The 26600-nt window shown below is 43.0% G+C and overlaps 1 protein-coding gene across 2 annotated transcripts in view; it reads left to right on the forward strand.

The window, feature by feature from the left end:
- The window catches only part of MAML3 (mastermind like transcriptional coactivator 3), a 400512-nt gene that overhangs the window by 228450 nt on the left and 145462 nt on the right, over positions 1–26600 (forward strand). For both annotated transcript variants that reach the window (XM_032857312.1, XM_032857303.1), the window contains exon 2: positions 7063–8610. In XM_032857312.1, the coding sequence (XP_032713203.1) occupies positions 7063–8610 (1548 nt within the window). The remainder of the gene's footprint in view (positions 1–7062; positions 8611–26600) is intronic.

Raw genomic sequence — 26600 nt, forward strand, 5'->3', positions numbered from 1 at the left:
GGAGCTGATCAAAATGACCAAAATGTGCTCTTTGAGCCTCTAAATTAGTTAGAGCATCTGCAAACTGAAATTCCAATTCATCTTCAAGTCCTGGGAAATGGCTGTATCTCTAATATGGTGAAGAAAGTTCACTCATGGTGTTGGTTGGTGAGTGAGAATCACTTAAAGCTTTTGTATGGAAATTCAAAATTCAGATATGAAAATATCCATGAGTTGACACACTTGTCAAAGCATCTGACCTTGGTAACGGCACATGACGTCTATGGGTTTCAGTTTAAGTTTTCCTTTGCACAATTCTCTTCTTGTGCTCTCTGGTTCTCTATACAGGTTCCCAGAATCTTTAAGAGTTCTCAAAAATACTGAGGAGGGGACAGCTCACAAGCCCTTTCCAGCATCTTAAAGGAACTAAAATAAACTGGACATTTACTCAATAGTCATGAAAACACTAGGCAGACCAACATTTTCATTTCATCTTATGGATAATTCCATAAATTCACTGTGGTCATTTGAGAGAGAGCCTTAGCGGTCATTTTTATGTACAGTCGCATGAAGAAACAGGAAAGCGGTTGGAGGATGTGTATGAGAATGCCGTGCTCCTGACCCTGGACTTGTGGGAGGGGCTGTGCAGGGTTGACTGTAGAGAAGAGAATGTCTAAACTGAATTGGGAAGGACAAATAGATTTGGTCAGGTGAAGAAGTTGGATAAGAGGGTATGTAACCTATGCAAAGTCCCAGAGAGACAGAGAATAAACACCGTATGTCCCGAGAACTGCAAATAATTACATGTAGCTGGAGATTTTGAGTTGAGTGGCACTGGGGGCTGGGGACAGGTGGAAGGGAAGAAGCTTAGAGGTGTTAGTTAAGACAGGGGAGGTAAGTAAGCAGAGCTGAGGATCGAGTTGCAGAGGGCCTCTGTGCCGAATTTAGGTGACGCTGAAGACAGAAAAATGTCAGGTGAGGAATGGGCACGACCTGGTTCACACTTTATAAAGAAAGTTTACAGGCTCAGTGCAGAGAATCGGTATGGAGGGGAGCGAGCAAGGCTGGGGCAGAGAGAGTCATTCGGGAGCTGTTGCAGAAATCACGAGAAGTGTTGACGATCTGAACGAATGCAGTGGCATTGGGGGTGGAAGATGAAAATAAAATTCGTAGATGGTAAGAACAGATAGTTCTTGAGGTTTAATTGGGTGTGGGTGGTGGGGAGAGGGTGGGATCGGGGATGATTCCTGAAAACAGTACGAGAGAGCGTCTGACGATCAGCATCGGAGTCCAGTGCCAGGGAGGACGGCACAGCCAGGATTTTCCACCCCAGGTGAGGGTGCTGTGTGGGCTCTGCAGTCAGGCCTGAGTCTGAATTTGAACCTGGGTTGAGCCCCCTTCCACTTTTCCCTACCGCCCCCCTACCCTGGCTCTGTCATTTTGTAATCTCGCATAATGTCACTATGCCTGAAGTTCCTTCTCCATAAGATAGTTATAATAAACCCTACTTTTTACAAGCATTAGGCGTAGGAGGCAGGAATCTGATGGCTTACCCCAATGGCTTTCATCTTAAAGGGCTTCATTATTAATAGTAGTGTCATTTTCTTTACTCCCAGGCTCCGCGACCCTGCCCAATTTCATACAAAATTAAGGACGAGGCAATATGAGGTTTTTGTTTTGTCTTGTTTTGTTTTGTTTTATCTTACTAGCACTGCTAAAAGCCAAAAGGCAGAAAGAATCTCTTTTCCGTGGATATGCTGACCCAGGGGCCCCCTAAGAAACCCCTCCGTGTCAGCAGAGGCCTGGTAACCCTAGCTAGGGAACTCATCCCTGTTGTGGATATTATCTACCTCTCCCCACTCCACCTTCTCCAAAACACTGACCTTTTCCCCATTGAGCGGGAAGACCAGCACATGACCTGCCCCCAAGGTTTCATAGGAGGATAAAATATGATTCTGGGTGAAAGTGCTTTATAACCCCAGAGGCAAAGCTATTCTTCTTATTACTGCTGCGAGTGTCCTATCAGCCCTCCCGAACCGTTCTGTCTCTCTCCGCCTCCCAGTTTCTTTCTGTGTCTCTCAGTTCCTCTCTTCCCCTACTTCCATCCCCCCTTTCTGTCTGTCTCTGTCTCCCGCACGTACATACATGCACATGACGGTTTCACAGAAACACATGCTATCAAGCCACGCTATAGATGAGAGACTTATGCCAAAGCCATTCTGGAGGAGGACTTGTTTCCATCGGAGGAACTGACACGTGACAGCGGCCCATATTGTCACAGGCATGGGATGCACAGCGTACTTTAGGCCCTGGCGCCATAGCCTCCCTTTATGGGAGAAAACATTTACACGTAATAATAGTAATACAGGAACAAAGGAGCTGATGCTCAAGAAAGAGTTTCTGTGATTCTTCCACAGGGGCACAAATCACACTAAGAAGCTTCCAGCTTTGTAAGGCAGAAAGACCTGGGACTTCCACAAGTGGAAGCCATTTGGGACGAGACTCTTACCTGAGTCCGTGGGTGGTCAGGGCTCACGAGGATACCCCTCTCTTCAGTCGGCTATCCTGCTCACTGAGCAGAGCTCTCAAGAGTTCCTCGGCCTTCTCGAGCTCACAGGTTCTGTCTCTCCCTGCCGATTCGCCTTCTGTCTTCCAAGAGGGACATGAGAGAATTTGACTCACAGACAAGCCTCCTGTAGAGCAGACGATGATGAGACAGACAGTAGGGATGCTAAGATTGCTCTAACTATTTTGGACACAGCTAGACAAAACATAAAACCACAACACAGCATATTTGATGACGTCTTTCTTATATTTCCAAATGTTGTATGTCAGGATACTGGCTCAAGGAGCCAGCAGTGGAGAATGTGAGGCCCTCAAGGGGAAGGAAATACTCAGCAGCTCCATTCAGGTCACATGCTGAAAATGCATTCGATTTGAACCTCCACGACCTAGAGCTACTCTACAATCTAGAACACGAATGCATTAGCGCTCAAACTTAAGTTTGAATGGCAAATTTCATTTTTGTTGTCCATATTAAAAAAACAAACAAACAAAAAAAACCTATACCAGATGCTTGGAAAATGTGAGGATTTTTGCCAGCTAAAGAAGGAACAGAAATATCATCCTTCTACCTATCTGTAGTTTGAAGATTCAGGAAGTAGTTGATCTCACTTGCAGTTGGAACTACCGGTATCACCGAATTTTAAAGATAACAATAGCTAAGGCTTACCATGGGGGCTTACCAGGTACCAGGCATGAAGTTAAGTGTTGTCCATATTACTGCATTTAAGCTCATTCTTGCACTAACTCTATAAGCTAGACATTATTAACCCATTTTGCAGATGAGGAAACCAAAACGGAGGAGAAGTGAAGTAAGTTTTCCAGGTTCCCTTCATTCAAAAGACAGTGATTGACTATCAACTCTGCACTACTGGGGACCCAGTAGTGAACAAAACAGAAAAATCCCTTTCCTCATGTAACTCACTTTCTAATGGAGGGGTTCATAGCTAACATGTATTAAGTACCAGACAACATTTATATGTATTAATTCTTAGTGGGGAGGGTGGTCTCGGGTTTGACCCCAGGCATTGTAACTACAGAGCCAGGGCTCCTGTTTCTTTCTGTATTACTGCCCAGTATGCCTCACCCAGGTAGGCTCCCTCAGCTGGGAAGAGGTGAAACTTGGGGTCTCCAGCCAGACCTGTCCTTCAGCATGGTCTCAGGCACCACTCTTTTACAGAGAAACAAACAGACCACTTGTCTTTATTTCCCCATCCTGCCCCATCTATTTCACAGCCAAAAACAGAATCATGGACCTGAACTTTCTAAAATAAAGTCAGGTTCATTTTTAAAATATATATTTTTTAACATCGCTTCAGATGGTGCCAAAGGCCCCAGATCTTCTCTTCTTTAGGGCCTGAAGCTGTGATATTTGAACTTGCTGCTGTGCATTGGAGCTACATTCAGGTATCTGCCATACTCGTGTTCAGAACCGCAGTTCCCAGGACTGTTCAATAAATAACAAAATTTTCTAGCAGTTTCCACCTCATACGATGGATCGAACCGGTATCTTCTTTGAAGTCAAATGCCAGTGTGTCCCGGTGAGGCCCTTGTTTTCGGCAAGGCTGGGGTTCTACCAAGTGACTGCAGATAGTGTTTGGTGTTGTGATTGAAAATATAAGATTGAGGAGCAAGCATGAGACTGGATTTTCACTCAAGGACTTTTTCTGTTGCTTTGGAAGTGGAATTCTCTAGTTATGAGAGAGCAGCAATAAAGTGGCCCTGTGTAGAATCCCCCACATTATCTGCAGATTGGTTTTATTATAGGTAGGGCTCCTTGAGAGCCTTGGCGGTTCCACGTGGGAGCGCTGAAGAACAGGGTCAGGGGGAATTCTGCTCCTCTCTTCCTTTGCTTCTGTGGTGCACTGCGCCTTTGCTGGAATAGGAGAGTGCCTACGTGGACAACCGCTCTGCCTCTTCTCTGCTCCCCGTGTCCTCCTGCCTTCTGCCTTCCACTCTGTGAAGTTACTAACCGCCCCCCTTCTAACCTGAGTTAGTCTTCCTTGGTCATTCGGCAGGCACTCCCTCAGTACCTCCCCGGTGCCAAGCTCCTTGACCGGAGCCCCACGCACTGGCCCCTGTCCGGCAGAAAGGAAGGGGGCAGATGGATGAATTAGGTCCATAGTTAATAAATCCATAGAGTTAAGAGTTTCTTAACTGGACTTATCTGAGAAGTCCAGTTACGTGGACGCAACATTCCACATGCTCCAGGGTTAGAGTTTCCATTACCAGTGAACCTCAGTTTCTCGGTCTTAGTTAAGTTCCAGTGGTGAACATTCCCACAGAACAGAAAAGTAAAGGCACCTGCACAAGTTCCCCACCGGGGAGGTCTGGGTCCACTTTGACCTGCTACTTTTTGAGCAAAAAACTCTCTTGTAGCCTCAGGGATCTGCCCAAGAGGCTGGGTGGTGGTGCTTTGCCTGAGCTAGAGGAGCATCACACAGCTTCATCCATCACAGGTCATGCGCACCGGGGTCCTCTATTTGATTGCACACTTATTGCTAGCAATCTGTGCAAACATGAGCTTTCCTATAAATAAGCCAGATGCACATGCGCACATGTACACACACACACAAAGTCAGGTATTCCTCATGGTCAGTGGGGCTGCCTCCTGCTCTGATTAAAACTCACCTCTTTCAACTCCTGAATTAGACCACAGAATTAATCATTCAGTTTGCCATTATTTATTAACTGCTGCTATGAACCCGAACACTAGATGGGGCCCCCATGGATACGCGGTAAGCAAATCAATCAGAGCCTTCTTGGAACTCACTAAAGAGACACCCAAGAAACTGCCCCAAAGTATGGTAGGAGCTCTAATGGGGAAGTGGAATGTGCTGGAAAAACTTATTCCAGCATATCCAACCCAGTATAGGCGGGTCAAAGAAGGTACCTGATGTAGCTGGAGTGGGGAAGGGTTGTAAGAAGATTTCCTAGAGGAAGGGAAGTCTACGATACAATCTGAAGGATGGGTAGCTCTTAACCCGAGGGTGGGGAGAAGTTTGTTCCAAGAAAAGAAAACAACACAGACAATGCCCTGGAGGTGGGAAGAAGCTTGGCACATCTACGAAACTGAAAAACTTTCAAGGGAGTTGATAGAAAATGTTTGGCAGGGGACAAGGAGGAGTAACGCTGAACAGAGATGCCAGAAGATGAGCCCAGATGAGCAGAAACCAGGTGAAGCAGGCTCAGATTGGATTTCAAACCAAAGGCAATGGAAACCATTACAGAGCTATAAACAGGAAAAGCTAGATATTTCTTGAAAGAGCTGGCAGCATAGAGGATAGATTGTTGGAGAGCAAAGCAATGGATACAGGAACAGATGAAAGAGTAATGGAGGATAAATGGAGGCAAGGCAAAGAGGCCGGTTAGAAGTACTGCAACAATCTAGCCAGATAAAATGGTATCCTGGCCTCAGATAGTGGCAGTGAGGTTGGATTTGAGTGGGCATATTAGAGGGATATGTTAGATGTGGAATCCATAGGACCTGGTGGTTGGTGATGGGAGACATTTTGAGAAGAAAGCTCAGGTTTCCAGTTTGGGTAAGTGAGTAGATATTGAGTAGGGAACTGGGTAGATGCTGAGATCATGAGGATCATGTTTGATAACGAGCTTACTGTTGAGACATGCTGAGTTTTACGTGCCTATGAAACATCCAGGAAGCGGATGCTGAGGTAGTAGACCTCCACAGGGAAGACTGGACTGGGTACATTGTTAACAGGGTCATCAGCCTAGAGAAGATGGTTGAAGCTGTTGAACTGGCGGTAATCACGTAGGCAAGCACGTAGAGTGGGCAGGAACAAAAGCTGACGAGCAAACAATGAGGAATCCCGTCATTTAGAAAGAACGAAGACCACACATGACCCTGAGAAAGAGCAGACAGAGAGAAAGAAGGAAATCCAGGAATATGTGATAGCACGGAAAACAATGGAAGCATTTTAGAGCAGAGCAGGCTGCATCACGAGGTGCTGGGCGGTCAAGTAAATAAGAACTGAGGAGAAGTTGTGGGTTATGTCAACCGTTACTCTTCATTTCTGCACTATTCAGTAAACGTTAAATTCCATATGCTTAGAGGATTTTTAGTGTTTTTAAAAATATTGTTGATTTAATTCCTTGATGTCTTCAGCTAAGAGGTGAGAAAAGTTACGATAGGTATCAACATCTTTCTCAAGTATAACACATTTGGGGACAAGTCTCACATTTTGCGTTGCTTTGGAAAATAATAATGGATGATTCTCAGCTGTTAAGAGAAGTACTGCCTTTAACTGTCTCTTTTCCTTTGTTCCTCACCCTCCAATCTTTATTTTGTTTTCTATCTCTTAGCCTCATGAGCTCTTCTTTTGGATAAACCTTTTCCCACTGAATTTGAAGCCTGGCCACTCTTGAAATTAGACGTAGGACTTCTTTCCCATGTGTGATAAAGCATTTAAAAGTTAGTTCACAGCAGTCGTGCATCACCTTGCTCAAATAGTGAATGATGACTTGGAGATTTACTCACCCTCTTTCCTTTTTCTTTCCCAGCTCCAAGAGACTGTGAAAAGGAAGTTGGAAGGAGCTCGATCACCACTTAATGGAGACCAGCAGAATGGTGCTTGTGATGGGAGTTTTTCTCCAACGAGCAAGAGAATACGAAAGGACATTCCTACAGGAATGGAAACCATCAACATGCCACTGCCTTCAGCTTCTCCTCTTCACCAACTTGACCTGAAGCCTTCTTTGCCCTTGCAGAATAGTGGAACTCACACTCCTGGGCTTCTAGAAGATCTAAGTAAGAATGGTAGGCTTCCGGAGATCAAACTTCCGGTCAACGGTTGCAGTGACCTGGAGGACAGCTTCACCATCCTGCAGGGCAAGGACCTCAAACAAGAGCCTCTAGATGACCCTACTTGCATAGACACATCAGAAACATCTCTTTCAAATCAGAACAAGCTATTCTCAGACATTAACCTGAATGATCAGGAGTGGCAAGAGTTAATCGATGAGTTGGCCAACACAGTTCCTGAAGATGACATACAGGACCTGTTCAACGAAGACTTTGAGGAGAAGAAGGAGCCTGAATTCTCACAGCCGGCGACGGAGACCCCTCTCTCCCAGGAGAGCGCCAGCGTGAAGAGCGACCCCTCTCACTCTCCTTTTGCACACGTCTCCATGGGCTCTCCCCAGGCGAGGCCCTCCTCTTCCGGCCCTCCCTTTTCTACCGTTTCCACGGCCACGAGTTTACCTTCTGTGGCCAGCACTCCCGCAGCTCCAAACCCTGCCAGCTCACCAGCAAACTGCGCTGTCCCGTCCCCTCAGACCCCGAACCAAGCCCACACTCCAGGCCAAGCCCCACCTCGGCCTGGGAACGGTTATCTCCTTAATCCCGTAGCAGTGCCCGTGGCCGGTCCCGCAGCTGGCCCCGTGGCAGTGGCCAGCTCTGACCTGTCCCCAGCGGAGCAGCTCAAGCAGATGGCCGTGCAGCAGCAACAGAGGGCCAAACTCATGCAACAGAAGCAGCAGCAGCAGCAGCAGCAGCAGCAGCAACACTCAAACCAGACTTCCAGTTGGTCTCCCTTAGGGCCCCCGTCCAGCCCCTACGGAGCAGCTTTCGCTGCGGAAAAACCAAATAGCCCAATGATGTACCCCCAAGCCTTTAACAACCAAAACCCCATAGTGCCTCCCATGGCCAACAACCTGCAGAAGACGACAATGAATAACTACCTCCCGCAGAACCACATGAATATGATCAATCAGCAGCCGAATAACTTGGGTACCAACTCCTTAAGCAAACAGCACAATATTCTCACCTACGGCAACACTAAGCCTCTGACCCATTTTAATGCAGACTTGAGTCAGAGGATGACCCCCCCGATGGCCAACCCCAACAAAACCCCTTTGATGCCCTACATCCAGCAGCAGCCGCCCCCACCGCCCCCGCCACAGCAGCCGCCACCCCCGCCCCCGCCGCCGCCACAGCTCCAGGCTCCCCGGGCGCATCTGAGCGAGGAGCAGAAGCGCATGCTTCTCATGAAGCAGAAAGGAGTGATGACTCAGCCCATGGCTTACGCCGCGCTTGCCTCCCACGGTCAGGTAAGTGTGAAAGTGAGCGGCACCTTGAGCAGCGCCGGTGGTGCATTTCAGGCCCGGCATGGGGGACTCTGCGCGCTCCCGTGGCGGCGGCCTTTCGTTACCTGCGTGCGGAATCCTTCCCGTGCAGCCTCTCGGCCATGGCCAGGCTTAGGTTTGGGTTTGGGTTTGGTTTGGTTTCTCCCTTTCTCCTACGAGATGGAAAAGGTTGGTATCGTAGACTTTCCTGTCTTTGAATGTCTGCGAATCAAACTTCTATTATTGCTGCCGGCAGATAAAGAAGCAGAAATGACCATCAAGTTCTCACTCGAGAGAGGCAGGCCATAGAGGTCACAGGGTAAAACGTGCTGCTCCTTCTGTGGCTTCTCTCCCAGGTCATAGACGCTTAGCCTCGGGGTGGGAGCGAGAGCGGAGCGTTTAGGGATCTCCGCAGCAGTTTCATAAGGCCCTAAACCACTTCCGACTTACCTGACTGAATTGTGAATAATGGAGCCGTGGATTCTTGATGCTTAAATGTGGGAGCGTTGTCTGTAGTTTCAAAGTGAAGGATAGATTTCTGTAGGACCATTCCGCGCTTAAGCATTGGCTGCGGGACTAGCATAATTAGAAGTTGTTTCAACATGGCGTGACTAGGGAGTGCAATAAAGCCTTCCCGATGCATTCAGCTCTCATTCAGGAAAAGGTAATGGTGGATATATCTTAGTGCTGGATCAAAATAAATTCTCCTCTGTCCCGCTGTCTTTCTTCAGGACATCCTGGTTTAGGGATGTAGGGCCCTCAGTGATCTATGGGGAAGATGAGCGGCAACCTGTTGGGGTGTGAATCCTTACTGACAAGCATTCAGTCCCCTCATCCTCCCCCCACCCCCAGCAAGCTGCTTATCTACCTTGCAGGAGTGGGGAAATGCACTGTTCTGCCTTTTCTCCAAACATGGGTGAACTCACCAGAGCCACCCTTTCATTACCAGTGGCTGTGTTGTGCCTCAGTCCTCTCAGGATTCTGACATTTGCATGGTAGTTGGGAATTTTGCAGAAAATTCTTTGCTCTAAGGGCTTTCACGTGCAAACAGGTTCTAACTAGTGCTGGGGTGTGTGTCTACAGACGATGCGTTAGAAGCCCTGGGAAGTACTATGGGCTGATCTTAGATCACTGTTTGCATCTCCAGGTTCCGCTGCCCCGCCCTACCCCACCCCCAGAGCTTGATGGGGCTGTAGAGCAGGAGGTGGTGCTGGCCTGCAGAGACAGGCCTGGGCTCTGTGGCTTGATTCTTGTCCTTCACAACCTTCCAAGCCCCAAACCTCACAGTGGTGTCTTGTCTTCACATGCCAGCCAACTCCAAAGAAATTCTGTCTGGAGGAATAAAAATATAGCTTGGTTTACACCAGCTGTAATCAGTAGCTTGGTAGAAAAACAGCACTGAAATGTGAGCTTTTATGTTTTATCTTGGTTTCATTTAAAAAAAAAAAGCACCATTGGAAAATGCAACATTTTATACACTTCAATATTAAGTTTCGAAGGAGGCAAAAATACAGGCAACACACAGGGATGTTTGTTGTAGCCCAGACACGTCAGGGCTTTATGAGATCACAAGCTGTCGGAATGGTCTTTTGGTAATCTTAATACAAATTGTGCTGCTGCATTTGCTGTTTTTACCGTGAAGTATTTCCTCCAAGTCAGACCAAAGATGATTAATTCCAACTCACAGACTCTGCAGACTTGGCGGGTGCAGTGTGAACCCGTCCTCACTCCCCACCCTCACTAAATGGCTTTTGAAATTTGCTAACTTGGGACAAAGTTCTTGTCTTTGCTGGAACATGAATTTTAAAGGTACTCATTTCAGGTCCTTATGCTTGCCTAACTATGAGTAACCGAAGCCCTGAGCTGCAGAGGTCATGTTTTGAAAGGACTCAGTCAAGTGTAGAAACAAAAGTGATGGTTTTCTGGATTAAATCTCTGGGCTCCTCCTCTTTTCCTTCCATCTCACGAGGTACTTTCAGGGTGGACAGAATCTGCCTTTTGGAGGCCTTATTAGAATAATCACATCTTAACCCCAAAAAGAACCATCAAGCAAAAGCACACTTTTTAATGAAATATTAACTCACCACTGTTTGAAACAAGCTTCAAAATACATATATAAATATGTGAATATCTTTCTGCAAACATCCCATTTATTTCATGCTTTCACCTGATTGTGGAGCAGTATTTACATAGCTCTCAGAATAGTTAATTACACTATATGCGAGTACATTGCACAAATACGAGCTCAAATTACAGGCAAGATATAAAATATAATTATACATAGGTATAGTTCAAATTTGTTTTCTGCTGTTGCTAGTGAAAATTCACTTTACTCTTTGTTGGCCATGAGGACCATGATCAACACTTAGTTTTAATTAATGACTTAAATACCAAAGCCAATAATACGGAAACATTTATTTCAAAGTGATTATCTTATACAGATGTTTACATGATTGGGATGTTTGCAGACAATGACATTTCTCTCAAAAGATGCCATTTCTCACTTACCTGGATATTTTCTTAAAGAGGGAACCAAAAACAAAAACAAAAAAAGGCTTATTTCAAAATTTCAAGTATGTTTTGTCGAGTAATGCGACTACTCAGAATTTACATCTTATTCCTTATAATTAGAAAATTAAACAAAGATTTATGTACAAAGATTGTGCTCTTGGTAATGAAACAAGCTTATGGTAATGAGAAACGGGGACCAAAATAAACATTTTGGAAAAATAGATAATGTACACAAAAATCATGATATTAATAAGTGATTAGTCACAATAGAAATGCTCATAAGGTGAGCAAAATAATCAGATCATACAATAGCTTGTATGTTACAGTCCAGGTTGTGTTTTTTGATATGTGTAGAAAAATATTGAATAACTAAAATATTAGGAGTGGTATTTTGGGTTGGTAAAATTGTGATTATTATCTTCTTCTTACACTTTACTGAATTTTCTAAATTTTCTATCATGTATGTATGTTAATTCTACCATCAGGAAAAATACCTTTTTTTTAGGAAAAATACTTCTTAATGTTTTAAGCAAAAAAAAAAACATTTTAAGGGGTGCCTGGGTGGCTCAGTGGGTTAAGCCTCTGCCTTTGGCTCAGGTAATGATCTCAGGGTCCTGGGATCAATCCCTGCATGGGGCTCTCTGCTCAGCGGGGAGCCGGCTTCCCACCCCCGACCCCCGCCTGTTTATCTGACTACTCGTGATCTCTGTCTGTCAAATAAATAAATAAAATCTTAAAAAAAAAAAAAAGAAACATTTTAAGCAAAGAAAATTCCCTGGGTTTTTTTTATGTTCCACTAATTCTTTCTTAAAAATCCTTATTTATCCACTTAGTCAGTTGGATTGAGGTGATACCATTATTTTCTATTAATTTACGATTTTATTTGTAAATTCCTCCCTGCTTCTAGAGATAGTTATAAAACCCACTCTGCACACTCACTCTCTTTTCCTTTCTCTCTCCACATCCTCTTTTACTTCTTCTCTTAATTCCCATCAAATTTCAGCTAAAACAGTGACAGTGAAGCAATCAATAAAATTTCCACCAGTACAAGCTTCAGAATCTTCTCTGGGTTATGTTCTTCTATTATTTCTTTGATCTTTTTCTTCTTTCCATTTTCTTCTTTCTTTCTTTTCACTCTCTGGAACTTCATCATATACTGGGCCTTTTTGATTTCTCTTTAATTTTTAAAATTTGTGTTTCTGAATTGAAATAACCAGAACTTACTTTGGTCATGTCTATCTATTATCTTTTTCTAATCTCATTTCTCAAAGACAGGATCTCTCTGTTTCTCTCTTTCTCTTTCTCTCCTTCCTACTGCCTCTGTGTGTCTCTCTCTCTGTTTTTGCTATTTTTTCATGGTACCTAACACTGTGTCTTCAACATAACCGTGTTTAATAAATCATTAAACATGGCAATTATCAAAGTTCAAGCCAAAAACATGTTTACTTGATGATCAGCTCCAGTGGAGAGAGCATTAGCAAAAATAACACAGAGCTGTTTTTGAGATCAAATAGAAGAACCGGAAAGACAGGTCTAAAAAGAATCCTTTGATAGGAGGTGGTTATCTTGAACCAATAGAACAACAATGAGATTGCTGGGACAGCAAACCCAGTCTCTGTGTCTGACAAACAAAAAAACAATGGAGCAACCATGAAAGAATTAAACCAAAAGCAAATGACTGCTTTGCTGGTCAAAGAAGGTGACAGGAATACCCGAAGCCCAAAAATAATTCCTGCATGGAATAGTGGAAAGCGAATAATTTCCAAAATGTGATGTCAATTTTTATTAGTTCCTCTCTTAGGACTAGATAGATTATAGACTACTGTGCTGCTTTATTCTTTACATGGGTGTTTGCTCTGTGTGGCTGTGTGTATCACAGTGAAGCACGTATGCTCGTATTTTGTAGAATATTTTCCCCTTTCAATTTTATTTTACCAAAATATGTGGGGTACCATGTGAGGTATATTATTCTGAGCTTTTTGGCCATAAAATCTCCACGAAAAGAACAGAGCTGTGGTATTCATAGCCATCCTGGAAATCTCTTTAAAGATACATTTTCCTTAACTTTAAAAACGGGGAGCCCCTTTGTTAGTTTCTTTAAAATGTATTTATTTTATTCAAATAATAAATGACATAGTTTTGAAAATTAAGTAATACTGCAAGGCTTCTGAGGAGAAACAGCAGTCCACTGCTTCATGCCCTCCATTCTTACGTTGTTTTCTCTTATTTATCTCCCTTAACTGCTGGTTCTCAATTTGTCAGTGATTTGATTCTGTAGAAGAGGATTTAACCTGCTTATACTACCTCCTCACAAACATAACCCCCCCACACAGAGTCTCTCTTTCTCTTCCCTAAACTCTCAATATAACTAGATATATCACAAATTATGATTTTAAAGTATTCCCTATTTACATGAGTGGCTTTTGCATATCACGTCACAGTGTCCTTATGTAGTATACTATGATTACAGTTCCTTTCCTATACAACTTTTTGTTTTCCTTAGAATTGGTAATAGCCTCTTTTTTTTTAAATCAGTGCTGTCCTTACACCTACCTTCAATCCATCCTCAAACTTGTCTGACTCTGTAAAACTCAAGATATGATCAAACATCAAATAATCTATTTTTCTCATATTTTCTTTCCTATTTTTTTCTCTCTCCCTCTTCTCTTCTCTCTTTCTCTTCCTTGATCTTTCTTTCTTTCCCTCAGTGTTTCCCCTGAAGGTTTTTATCCTCTTGCTCCAGTCTTCTTCTACCTATAGTTTTCTTGGTCTGCTACTTAACTGAAATACTGCAACCGCCCCGCACTATTATTCATGGAATGTTTCACTCCTCTCTATGTCGCATTACCTGTTTTCTTGACCCCCCCCCCCTCTTTCTTGGCTTAGTCCCTCAAATTGCTGAAGCACATCCTCAGAGCTTCTTCAGAAAAGGTGCTCAAGAGATTGTTTTTTAATTAAAGCTATTTTTGAAAATAACTTTATCCTCACGTGTTATTGACAGTTTGCCAGATGTAGAATTATAGTTAAGAAACATTTAGTCAGGGGGCGCCTGGGTGGCTCAGTGGGTTAAAGCCTCTGCCTTCGGCTAGGGTCATGATCCCAGGGTCCTGGAATCCAGCCCCACATCAGGCTCTCTGGTCGGCAGGGAGGCTGCTTCCTCCTCTCTCTCTGCCTGCCTCTCTGCCTACTTGTGATCTCTGTCTGTCAAATAAATAAATAAAATCTTAAAAAAAAAAAAAAAAAGAAACATTCAGTCAGAATTTCAAAGACATTTCTTTAAGATCCTGTGGCTTATCATACTGTTAAAAAATCTAGTGAAATTTGGATTCTTCTACTATGTGTGTGACCGTTTTTTTTTTTTTCCCTTACTCTGAGAGCTTTTCAAATCTCTGTATTCCTGAAATTACGTAATGATATGCCTTAATGTAACCATTTTTCATTCACTGTGTCTCTGTGCCTGGTACTATGAGCTTTTTCTTTAAAAATCTGGAAGAATATCCTAAAGATATGTTCTTGTGTTATTTCTTTGATTATTTCTCCCTTTCTTTTTCTCTATGTTTAGCTTTCTGGAAATAATATTCATCATATATTGGACATCCTGGATTATTCTCTAATTTTCATATCTTTTCAACTTTCTGTATCTTTGTCCTTTTGTTCTATGTTCTGTAGGATTCCTTAACTTCATTCTCCAACTCGAAAATTAAATATTTCATTTTATTTCACATTTCAAATTTCCAGTTCTTTCTTGTTCTCTGATTTACCCTTTTTGAACTAAGGGTATTATCATTTAAATCAAATTCATTAAATTAAGTAAGTTTTCTCATGCTCTCTGCTTTGTCTCTTTCTCGCAGGCACCCTTTCCCCATATGCTCATTTGATTTTTCTTTCTTTCATGTTAGAAGCTTTTCTCAAATGTCTAATTATTTTAAGAATGAGATATCATATAGCTAATTAGTTGCTCTCCAGGCTTACACAGGGCTTGTCCTATGTGGGGCTTTGCTATAGCTGGATTGGGCTAGAACCCAGCCATTTCAACGGGTCAGTGTCTATAGATTTTTTTTCCGCCCTGTGGCCAGTCAAAAAAGACTCCTTCAGTCTCACTGCTGAAAGTTGTTAAGTCTGGAAGCTGGCTTTTTGGAGCTGAGCAGAGGAAGGGAGTTGGTAGCTGGTTGGGATGATGAGGAGTGTTTCACTAAATGCTATGTAGACTTTCATTTAATCTCCCTGTTTTTGTACAGCTCCTCAGTTCACCCTCAGCTATGACTGGGATCCAGAATTCCAAAGACTTGCGGCTTCATCTCTCTGTCAAGTTGTGCACCTTCCTTCTTCCAGTCTGGGGGAGTGTATCTGGTCCACCTCTTAATTATACAGGACTTTAACCAATTTTCCTTTTGTGCACACCCCACCTCCCACCCTGGTATTTAGAGGTCCTTCTAATTTCTGAGAATTTATAGCATTCTTTGGCTTGAATCGTCTTGCTTTATTTTTGGTTTCCCCTACTGAAGGCTTAGATTTAGCTTTCTCTAAGCTGCTAATTGTTTACCACTCAGCCATCTGATTTTCATCTTCCAGAATTTTGTTGATACCCCTCAATTGCTGTTGCTCTCTCCCATCCTCTTTGTTCTTGAATGTTTAATCATTTTTATCCCTTTATTTTCATTGTTATGGGGCATTGGAGGAAGCCAAGATAAATGTGGGTGTTCAGCCTACCAGAGGCTCCCTCAGTGACTTTCAGCATTTTTCTATCTGAATATCGAATATTGTCTAAACTTAAAATTTATGTTTTACAGCAAATTTCACATTATTGCTTCTAACATTTCGGACTCTAATGGAGCTGGTGTCATAAAACCTAAAGTGTTCCCTTACTATAAAGTTTACATATGTCAAATACATATGTTTGAAAGGACAGCAGTGTCAACAAGATCATCCTGCTTCTTTAAAATGAGATCTCGTGATTATAATCATTGAATAGTTTTCAGAATCTTGAAAATATTGACTTACTTCAAGGACTATAAAAACAATTTAGGTTCCATGACCCTGACAAAGCCAATAGTATCTGGCAGCTCAGATGCAAGGTAAAATATTGACAGAACACTCATCACTGACTGAATCCAGAGCCTCCCAGCTGAGGGGAAACCAGTGGGCGAAGTGCTACAAAAATCCAGGTAATAAATGAAATGTTCATATTGATAGGTATAATAAGTCATTTCCATACACACACTGGCATATTTTGAAAATCCTGATTGATGATCTGTGAGAGTCTTAGAAATATGAGGGTAAGAGTAAACAGCAGAAAAGAATAAGTTTCAGGAATTTATTTTATGATAGTTTTGTGCAAGAAAGAGGTTTAATTGGCACCCTATGAGAATACCCTTTAAAGGTTTCATGGGACAAGAGTATTCTTGCTTAATTAGAGAGCTTATACCCCAACAATCAGTGGTTCTAAAGCTTTTGGGGACCCAAGAATCATCTGGGGAAATTGTTCAAGATGCAGATAATCGGACTCTGCTGCCAAATACTTAGGGTCGGTAGGTCTGGAATGGGGCCTGGGAGTGTCCTTTTTAATGAAAGCATCACCACTACGGTTTTCTAATGGAGATGTTGTATGTAAGACAACTCTGAATCTGCAATTAAAGCAACCTATGTTTATTTCACACTCAATATTTATATATGCTTAAATATGGCATAAATATTTTCTGTGGAACTATAAACTTTGTAGGTTCTAAGACTTGCGTTGTTTCAGGCAAGATGGGAAAATTATGTTACTCTGCAGTTAATGGATTTGTCTTAGGACAGAGTGAAATTTTTTAAGAGATCAAATCTTGTAGATTCTAGCTGTGTTTTGTAAATCATAGAATTACTCCTGTTGATTTTCTTAAAAACACAAAGCGTTGTGTCCTCATTTCCACGATGACCTCCAGTTCCACCAGGGTGAAGGGTGGAGTGTCCTTTGTCTCCCCAAGAGACAGCTGGCTATCTGTCCATGCCTCTGCTTCAGGACCAACAGAGAACATGGCCTTGTGTCCTCAGGACCTATTGGAAGAGACACTCTGCCATGGAATGGAAGAGCAAACATTAAAGGAAACTCACTTAAGCTTCCTTTGGGCCTCTTTGGGGACATCTTCTGTGGGGCAAGAATGCTTACATACACATCAGTAGAGCCACAACTCTGCTGTTCCATATTCTGACACTGTTCTATCAAGGATAGAATTCAGGCACTTTTCCCAGGTGTTCCTGAGCTTTGGGAAGGTGTTGGAAGCCTAATTTTATTCTCCTTCCTGAGTTTGACATTCCTTTCCTTTCAAGATCATTCACTGCACCCGAGACCCCTGTCCAAGGCCTCCCAATGGGTATCCAGTGCATTTGCCCTTCAGAGAGTAGGTCTGGCTTTGTGTTTACCTGGCAGGAATCTATTAGCCTAAGGGTCTGTCACAAGTGTGGAAAATTGTGAAACTTGACCAAGCAACTTCTCCCTGTGTATATTCACTTCTAAAATTCTAAATGTTGGAGACTAAAAAGAGATACTAGAATATCATCATCTACAGTGTCCCACAATGTGCATTCTGGTCAAGGAGACAAGGAGGCACACAGGTTAAGTCAATAGTAGGCAGCAAGCAGTTAAATGCCACTAAATTCTACATTAGGGATTATGGGCAGAGAGAAGGCAGGTCAGTATCGCCTGGAGTAGAAAAGAGCAGCTTCCATGGGGAGATAAGCTTTGAGTAGACCACGAATGATCAGGAGGAGTTAGGTTGGATGGTGAGTTAGTGGAAGGGCGTTCTCCTTCAAGCAAAGGGTTGTTCCTTAAGTGGGCACAGTGCAAACGATAACCAGGCTGGGGAGAGAGATTCGTGTTGGGGAACAGTTTGGTGAAATGCATGGGAGGACACTTAGGGGACTTTGTACCATTTCAAATTTGAGATTGTAAGAATCTCTGTCTGGATGCGTCCTTTATAATTTAAGGGAAAATGGACACAGCAGTAACTGAAAGAAAGAAATAATAGAACTTGGTGATTGACTATGTGACAAGAAGGGAGGGAAGGGAGGGAGGCAGGGAGAGGGAGAAACTGACTCGCCATTGAGCAGGGAGCCAGACTCGGGGCTCAGTCCCAGAACCCTGAGATCATGACGTGAACCAAAGGCAGATCTTAACCAACTAAGCCTCCCAGGTGCCCCATGAATCAAATATTTATGATCATAAGATTAAATACTGGGGCGGCATAATAGTTTCTGAAAGATGACAAGCGGGTCATATATGAATCTAAATATCAGATCTTATTTGTATTAAAAAGCAATTCCAACACTTGTTGTTATTTACCTTATTCTTCTGATTGGTGTTTCCCATTTGGTAAGGTACTTGCTCCCCACTCAGCAAAAGGTTTGAAGGAAACTTACAGCAATTTTTGAAAGGTTTGTGTTAAATCGAGCCTCAAATAGCTGCTCCTCCTCCTGTGTTTTAGAGTTGGGCTTTTTGTTTTTGCAAGCTTTTATTTTTCAATAAATTCACATTATTATGAAAGTATTTGTTTTCTTTGGAGTAGTAACAGACATATCATTTTGGTGTAATATTTCTGTATTAAGGATTTACTCGGTCACATCTTATCTATTAAAGAGAGCACCCTCTAAAGAGAGTCACCATGCAAGTATATTAGAGGTCCAGGGTTCCAAGTTTTAAAACCTATTATGTCATCCTTCCTGAACTATTTATAGCAACTCTTAGCTTTTCTACAGGTTATAAAACTCTTTGGGGGGAAAAAAAGCTATTTTCATATACAGGGCTATTGTATTATATCTTGGTTCCTGAGCAAGTTCCTATGGAGTTCATCTTTTTTATGACACCAAATGGCTTGCATCTGACCCAATGCATAAAGAATCAAAATACCTTTCATGTTCGTTAGATTTCTGATACACTGTCATGATTAGTTAATATGTTTCATGAGATTATGCAAGTTACCTATACTTTGTATTTCCAAAACATTAAATATTGACCCCAAATAGTATCTAAACTGATAACTCCCATTAATATTATAATTGTCTAGAAGAGGTTTATAAACACACTTGCATCCTCTAATTGCTTTTGCATTTGAGATATTGAAAAGTTTATTTGGGCTTCTGTTCAGCACTGGGCTCCAGCCAGTTCATACAAAGGACATTAATGGGCTTATTAAGCCAAGAACTCCTTCCAGTGCCAGACTGAGCCTGGACAGTGGTGCAAGGAAAATGGTATAGAAAGTGGTCCATCTCAGGCCACCACGAGTTTTACTGGTGCCTTGGTGAGAATTAGGAAAAAGGCACCCCCTCTGAGCAGATGGACGGCAGCCACAGCCCTACGGGCTCCCCAGGCCTGACCACAGCTCCCTCCTGCGCCCACTCTGCCGCCTGCCCCTGTGTTATCTACTCACAGCACGCCCACAGGGAGGGGCTCCAGGTGTACCTGCCATTCTCTAAAAGCTCCTGGATGTAGAGCAGAGGGTCAGCTTCTCAGGTCCGTGCAGTAAGAATATGAGTTACACATACCCCCACAGTGCTGTGGTGTGCTCGTGCCGTGGCCAGTCAGGGTGCGGAGTGTTATGCTGTCAGGCTGAAGGCTGACAGAAGGTTCTGGAAGGCAGTTCATGTCTGCGGTAGAACAGCCTTCATTACGTACAGAGAGTCCGCTGGTTTCAGTATCACCTAGTAGTCAGCCTTTCGTGAATGCGGCAGAAGAGCCCAGAGAAAAGACCTGGAAAATCGCTCTGCCTTTGCGCCCCTCTCAGCAGTAACAGGTGGAGGTGTTCCAAATTGAGAGTAGCATGGACCGAAAGAAATAGAACACAAACCACAGGTCCAAGCTGTGGAATTCAAAAATTTCCGTTGGCCACGTTACCAAAGGCAAAAAGAAACAGGTGAAATTAATTTTAATATATTTTTATTTAACCCGATATCTTAACATGTTATTATGTCAACACGTAATCAGTATACGAATTAGTAATGAGATGGTTTATATCTTTTTTTTTTTCAAGCCAAGTCTTTTGGAGTCCAATGTGTCTTTGAGAGTGCCAGCCCAGCTCAGTTTGGAGCAGTCATGCTTCAAGTGCTCAGTAACCACCTGTGGCAGGTGGCCACCGTGTTCGGACAGGCAGGGTCTAGGGCAACCATAAAATCGGCGGTGTTCGGAAGGGCAATCAGAGGCAAAGTCAAATGAGAATTGTTGTGCTGTTTCGAAGCCTCTTACTCTTTACATCACCTTTGGAAAGTTCTGTAATCCTGAACGGGACAAAATAGATTCTCGCTTCCCGTTGTCCTCCAGGGGCCAGGGAGGCGTCCTCACAGCAGCGCTGGGTCCCTCCTCTGGACAGACTGCACATGGCAGGCACTGTGCCCTCGGCATTAGTATTTACCTGATCCATGTGGTCTGCCGCCTTCAGACACTTTCACCACTATTAGTGTGTCCTGTGGCCACTGATCAGGGGAAGGAGCTCAGCCCTTAAGCATCCCTATCCTATCATCAGCATAGAACATTGGTGAGCGGAGCTAAAGCCACATAAACATCTCCTGGTAGGGTCAGGAGCACCTAACCCACTATTAACATGTCAATGAGAGTGGCTGGTGCTCTGGGCTGGTTTTCTAGGGTTTTGATGAGCTTCATTAATTATGTAGAGGGAATAAAAGGTGTGCAGCTGGAGAAGAACCCACTTCTCTCCACGTGAGCACGAATAATTGGACAGTTGGCAGAGTGTTAAATTGGTGGTCTAGTGAGAGTAACTCGTGAATAAACACAATTCCCCAAAACAGCACAAAGCAGGCCCAGTTCATCACTTTGCAGGACTTTCTCTCCCCCACACTCCCGCCTTCCCTGGACTTGGGAACTGGCTGGGTAGGAGCCCCAGGGTGAGACCAGGTTGGGAACGGCCTTGGTAGGGAGGTGGTAAGAGCCGGTACTGAAGCTCAGACGCATGTCCAGATCCTGACTTGACCACTCATTCCCTGCACAACCTTGGGCAAGTTCCCACCCTCTGTCAGCTTTAGGTGTCTAGAAAATGGGGATGATAATAACAGGATTATTATGACAATTCTGTGTCTTAAATTATGTAAAGCATTTAGAATAGCATCAGACCTGCCCATGGTAGGTCCTGTTTGTGTGTGTGTGTGTGTGTGTTTTAAATTGAAAACACTGGTTGTATCATATGCAATTCATACCTTTTTAATCTCCGGGAGAATATAGCTCTGCCTCAGTTTTCCTCTAAATCAACTTTATTCATTCATCCATTCATACATTCAACAGACACTTTTTTAAAGATTTATTTATGTATTTTAGAGAGAGCATGTGCAAGAGTACAAGTCAGGGGGGTGGGGGAACAGAAGGAGAGCATCTCAAGCAGACGCCCCACTGAGTGTAGTCTCACTTGGGGCTCGATCTCATGACCCTGAGATCATGACCTGAGCCAAAACCAAGAGTCTGGACACTCAGCCCCTCCACCAACTGAGCCACCCAGGCACCCCTCAACAGACATAATAAATGTCTGTTGAGGGGTGCCTGGGTGGCTCAGTTGGTGGAGGCATTGATAATAAATCCATTTACCCAGTGGATTGGATAGATCTATCCAAACAAGGATAGAAAGATTCTGGGAGAAACATGTGAAAATTATATGGATAGGAGCTGCAAAGTAGTAAACGTGTTTTAATGTTCCCTTATACAGACCACCTGTTAGCAAGATTTCGATGCTCATAAAAAGAGTTTTCTTTCAGGGCACCTGGGTGGCTCAGTGGGTTAAGCCTTTGCCTTTGGCTCAGGTCATGATCCCAGGGTCCTGGGATGGAGCCCCGCATTGGGCTCTCTGCTCAGTGGGGAGCCTGCTTCCCTCTCTCTCTGCCTGCTTCTCTGCCTACTTGTGATCTCTGTCTGTCAAATAAATAAATCTTTTTTTTTTAAAGCGTTTTCTTTCATCCCAGCTATAACAAGATTGTTCTTCCTGCATTTACTTCTGTTTAAAATAAAAATTATTTATTTGTCATATTTTAATATACAATATGAAAATGTCACCCTTTTTTGTTCATTTGTGATAAATGAGATTAAACAAGAAAAACACCTCAATAGAAAATCTAGCCACTTCTAATCTTCCAGGTCTCCTAGACACTTCGAGGCCTGTCAGTGTCTAAGGTGTTTTTGGAACCTCATTATATGAGAAGAATCATTTGTCTTTGTCAAAATCAGAAGCTAAAGGAAGGCAGGATTAAATTTAACCGAACACTTATAACATCTAAACTTTTCATGTATTAGGAGAAGGTAAATAAGTATTCCCAATAAAATGAAAACTATTAATACTTTAAACTTTTTTTTCTCTCTTGGGGGCATGTAGATTTAAATGGGCATTTTAGTAAACTTTTAAAACTTAACCCCAATATTTGTTCTTCCAATGCATGAGCATGGAATGTTTTTCCATTTCTTTGGGGTATCCTCTTTTAATTTCTTTCATCAGAGTTTTATAATTTTCAGAGTACAGATCTTTTACCTCTTTGGTTAGGTTTATTCCTAGGTGTCTTATGGGTTTTGGTGCAGTTGTAAATGGGATCGATTCCTTGATTTCTCTTTCTGATGTTTCATCACTGGTGTTTAGAAATGAAACAGATTTCTCTATGTTGGTTTTGTAACCTGTGACTTTACTGATTGCATATGTCAGTTCTAGCAGATTTTTGGTGGAGTCTTTCAGGTTTTCTTTTCTTTAGTTTTACTTTTTCTTTTTCTTTTTTTTTTTTTTTTAAGATTATTTGGGAGACAGAAGCCGTGGGCAGGAGAAGGGGCAGAGGGAGAAGGAGAGAGAGAATCTCAAGCAGACGCCCAGCTGAGTGCAGAACCCCGCACAGGGCTTCATCCAGGGCACTGACATCATGACCTGAACCAAAGTCAGGTGCTTCACTGACAGCTACCCAGGTGCCCCTTGGGTTTTCTACATAGACTATCATATTATCTGTAAATAGTGAAAGTTTGACTTCTTCCCTGCTGATTTGGATGTCTTTTATATCCTTTTGTTGTCTGATTGCTGAGGCTAGGACTTCTAGTACTATGTTGAATAACGGTGGTGAGAGTGGACATCCCTGACGTATACCTGACTACAGAGGGAAAGCTCTCAGTTTTTCCCATTAAGGATGATATTAGCTGTGGGTTTTTCATATATGGCCTTTATTATGTTGAAGTATGTTCCCTCTAACCCTACTTCGTTGAGAATTTTTATCATGAATGGCTGTTACACTGTGTCAAGTGTTTTTTTCTACATCTCCTGAAAGGATCATATTGTGTTGAGCACTGGGTATTGTATGGATGAGGTGAATCACTAAATTCTACACCTGAAACTAATATTAGACAGTATGTTAACCCACTGGAATTTTTTAAAAATTTTATTTATTTATTTGACAGAGATCACAAGTAGGCAGAGAGGCAGGCAGAGAGAGAGAGGAAGGGAAGCAGGCTCCCTGCTGAGCAGAAAGTCCGACTCGGGGCTCGATCCCAGGACCCTGGGATCATGACCTGAGCTAAAGGCAGAGGCTTTAACCCACTGAGCCACCCAGGTGCCCCTACCAACTGGAATTTATATAAAACTTAAAAACAAAACAAAACAACAACAACAAAAAACCTTCAAAATAAATAAGAGTTCTGTTGGAAAATTTACTGTATAGTTCTCTATTGCTGTGTAACAGATTACGAATTTAGCAGCTTAAGATGACATTTACTTTCCACATAAGTCTGAGGAAATCCAGGGACAGCATAGCTGGGTGCTTCCGGCTCAGGGTCTCTCAGGAGGCTTCCCTCAGGTTGTCAGCCAGGGCCGCAATCATCTGAAGGCTGGAGTGGGGCTGGCGGACCTGCTGCCCCAGGGGCTCCCTCACACAGCTGCTGATTGAGCTCTCAGTTCTCCCACCAGGTGTTTTCGTAACATGGCAGCTGACCTCCCCAGAGTGAGTGATTCAAGCGAAGAAGCCACAGTGACTTTTATGACATGATATTGAAGACACACATGTTCATATCTTCATTATTCTGTTCATTTGAAGCAAATCATTTAGTCCCACTCACACTCCAGGGGATGGGAATTAGTTAGTTCTACCCTCCAAAGGGAGCGTCAGGAGTTTTCTGGACCTATCTGTGAACTCTGGGTACCAGGCAAGGCTTTTGACATTTCATAGCATGCTTAAGCGGTCTTAGCACAGAGAAGCTTAGAATCGGAAGAACCTGGTGGCAGAAATGTGGATCAGGGTGGTGTGGCTGATTCAGAGAGAGGGCTGGGGGGCAGAGGGAAAAAATTCATAGGCTCCAAACGCACTAGAAATTTGCTGCTTCTTACGTTTTGCAGCCACAGCCAGATATCAAAACTACACCTCCTGGCAGAGAATTAATGTAGGATTCTGTATTCACATGTGAAGAAACCTTCGCTTTTAAAGTAGGAAAAAAAATTTTGGAGGACCTAGCATCTGAGCCCTGCTCTTGTCCATGCCAAACCCAACCTTGTTTGCGTGAGTTTTCACCTCCGCTTTGAGAATTCTCTCCCTTACCTTTTCACTTTAAGGCACTTCCTGTTTCTATCCTATTGTTGCTGTCTCTTCTGCTAAGTATTTCCCCCTGAAAGCATTGCGTGCTCTGTGCTGCGATTCCCTTCTGCAGCCCCCAGAGCTCTCCCAGCGCCTCCTCCAGTTCCCCCGCTTTCCATTGTACAACCGGGTGCTGCTGTGAGTCACATTAGAACTTCCGATTATTGAGTGTTTCAGGGGCCGGAGCCCTCAGTGCCCATGCTGCCCACTTAGTCACTTCTCTCCACATTTGTATTATTCACAGCAAGATGCGTGCACGCAAATCCTTTCAGTCCTCCAGGCTTTTCTTTCCATTTCCCCTTCAAATGCGAATCACCTAGCAACATTTATTGAGGACCAGTTGCATGCAAGCCGTATTTCCATTATGGTGAGCATGACAAAAGGATGAAAAAGGCATGGTCCCTGCCCTTAAGAAGTTTATCCTCTAGTAAAAGCTGGATTTAAAATAATTTTTAATAATAACAGCAGACAGATTCCCATTCATATTTGATAGGGTGGCACATTGTCCAAGTTACAATGATCAAATTCAAGGGTTATTCTTCTGTACACTTTTTAATTGAGAAAACTGGCTGTCTTTTGGATGTAGTAAATGCATGCACCTTGACGAGAAATCCTGCTACAAGAAGATCACTTTGTGGGATTGACTTCCTAGGATCACAAACACATTTCATCCACTGCGGTAAAAATTGGAATGTGTTTTTGAAATCAAAATAAATAAATAAGGCATTCATTAATAATCTAAAAATGACGCACCTTATTAATATAATAATTAGCTACCGCTGGTAACGAAAGCACAAGCAGAAGGATAATTTATTAACATTCTAGTTTTTCTTCCTTTTTAAAAGACATCAGCCCTGCTCTTTGATTTACTTTACTTTTAATGGACTGTTGTTCAGAAAGGGGAGTGAGGGAATTGCGGGCTGTGAGGAGTTGATAAGGAATAAGAAGTGCCAGCCGAGGAGTAGGAACAGACAAGGCCTTGGGAGGAGAACTGAAGGCACTGAGGGGGCCCCTCAGAGCTCGTTATTAAGATCTAACCTGTGATACAAGAAGCAATGGGTAGTCATTGTAGGTTTCTGAAAAGAGCAGAGAGTCCTATCTTGATCAAAGTGATTGGCAGGAGAGAGGCTAGGAAACAGCACACCTGGAACAAAATAATTAGGACTTGACTGATGTGACCGGGGAAGTAGGGCCAAAGAAAAAGTCAGAGAAGGGGGGAAGCGACGGTGGGCGTGGTTTGGGGCATGTGAGGAAAAGGGGGGTCAAATTGTACTTCCAAACCTAACTTAAAAAACTGGACATATCTGGGGTGCCCAAGTGGCTCAGGCGGTTAAGCATCTGACTCTTGATCTCAGCTCAGGTCTCGATCTCAGTGCCGTAAGTTCAAGCCCTGCATTGGGCTCCATGTTGGGTGTGGAGCCTACTTAAAACAAAATAAAACAAACAAACAAAAAAATGAATATAGCCTTCGTTATCGGTAAAGGGAGAGTCAGCCAAAGGGGATAGTCATAACACTGCTCGACTTAATTGTCAGTCAGACAGTCAATTAAAAATGTCTTTCAGTGGAGAGAGAAAGCATGAAAGCAGTAGGTTTCTGGTTAATCCGTGTCCAGATGGTGGTTGAAAACACGAGTTGATGAACCAGTTCTTGAGGGAAGTGGTACATGAGAAAAAATATATAGTGTCTAGCACTAGGTCTGGAGATTGCTAGAATTAATGAGTGGGAAAAATGACAAGCATGCAAGAAATACTTGCGTGATATGTGTATGTATCGTGCGAGTATATATGTACATGTGTATTTGTGTATATGCGCACATTTATGTATTCATAATGCACACATTTATGTGTTCAAAAAATATCTGAAAACCCATTTGTTGTAATGTTAATCCTAGTTAGTTCTAACT

This window comes from Lontra canadensis, unplaced genomic scaffold (assembly GCF_010015895.1).
Source record: "Lontra canadensis isolate GAN:19392208 unplaced genomic scaffold, GSC_riverotter_1.0 scaffold1, whole genome shotgun sequence".
NCBI classification, from domain to species: domain Eukaryota; kingdom Metazoa; phylum Chordata; class Mammalia; order Carnivora; family Mustelidae; genus Lontra; species Lontra canadensis.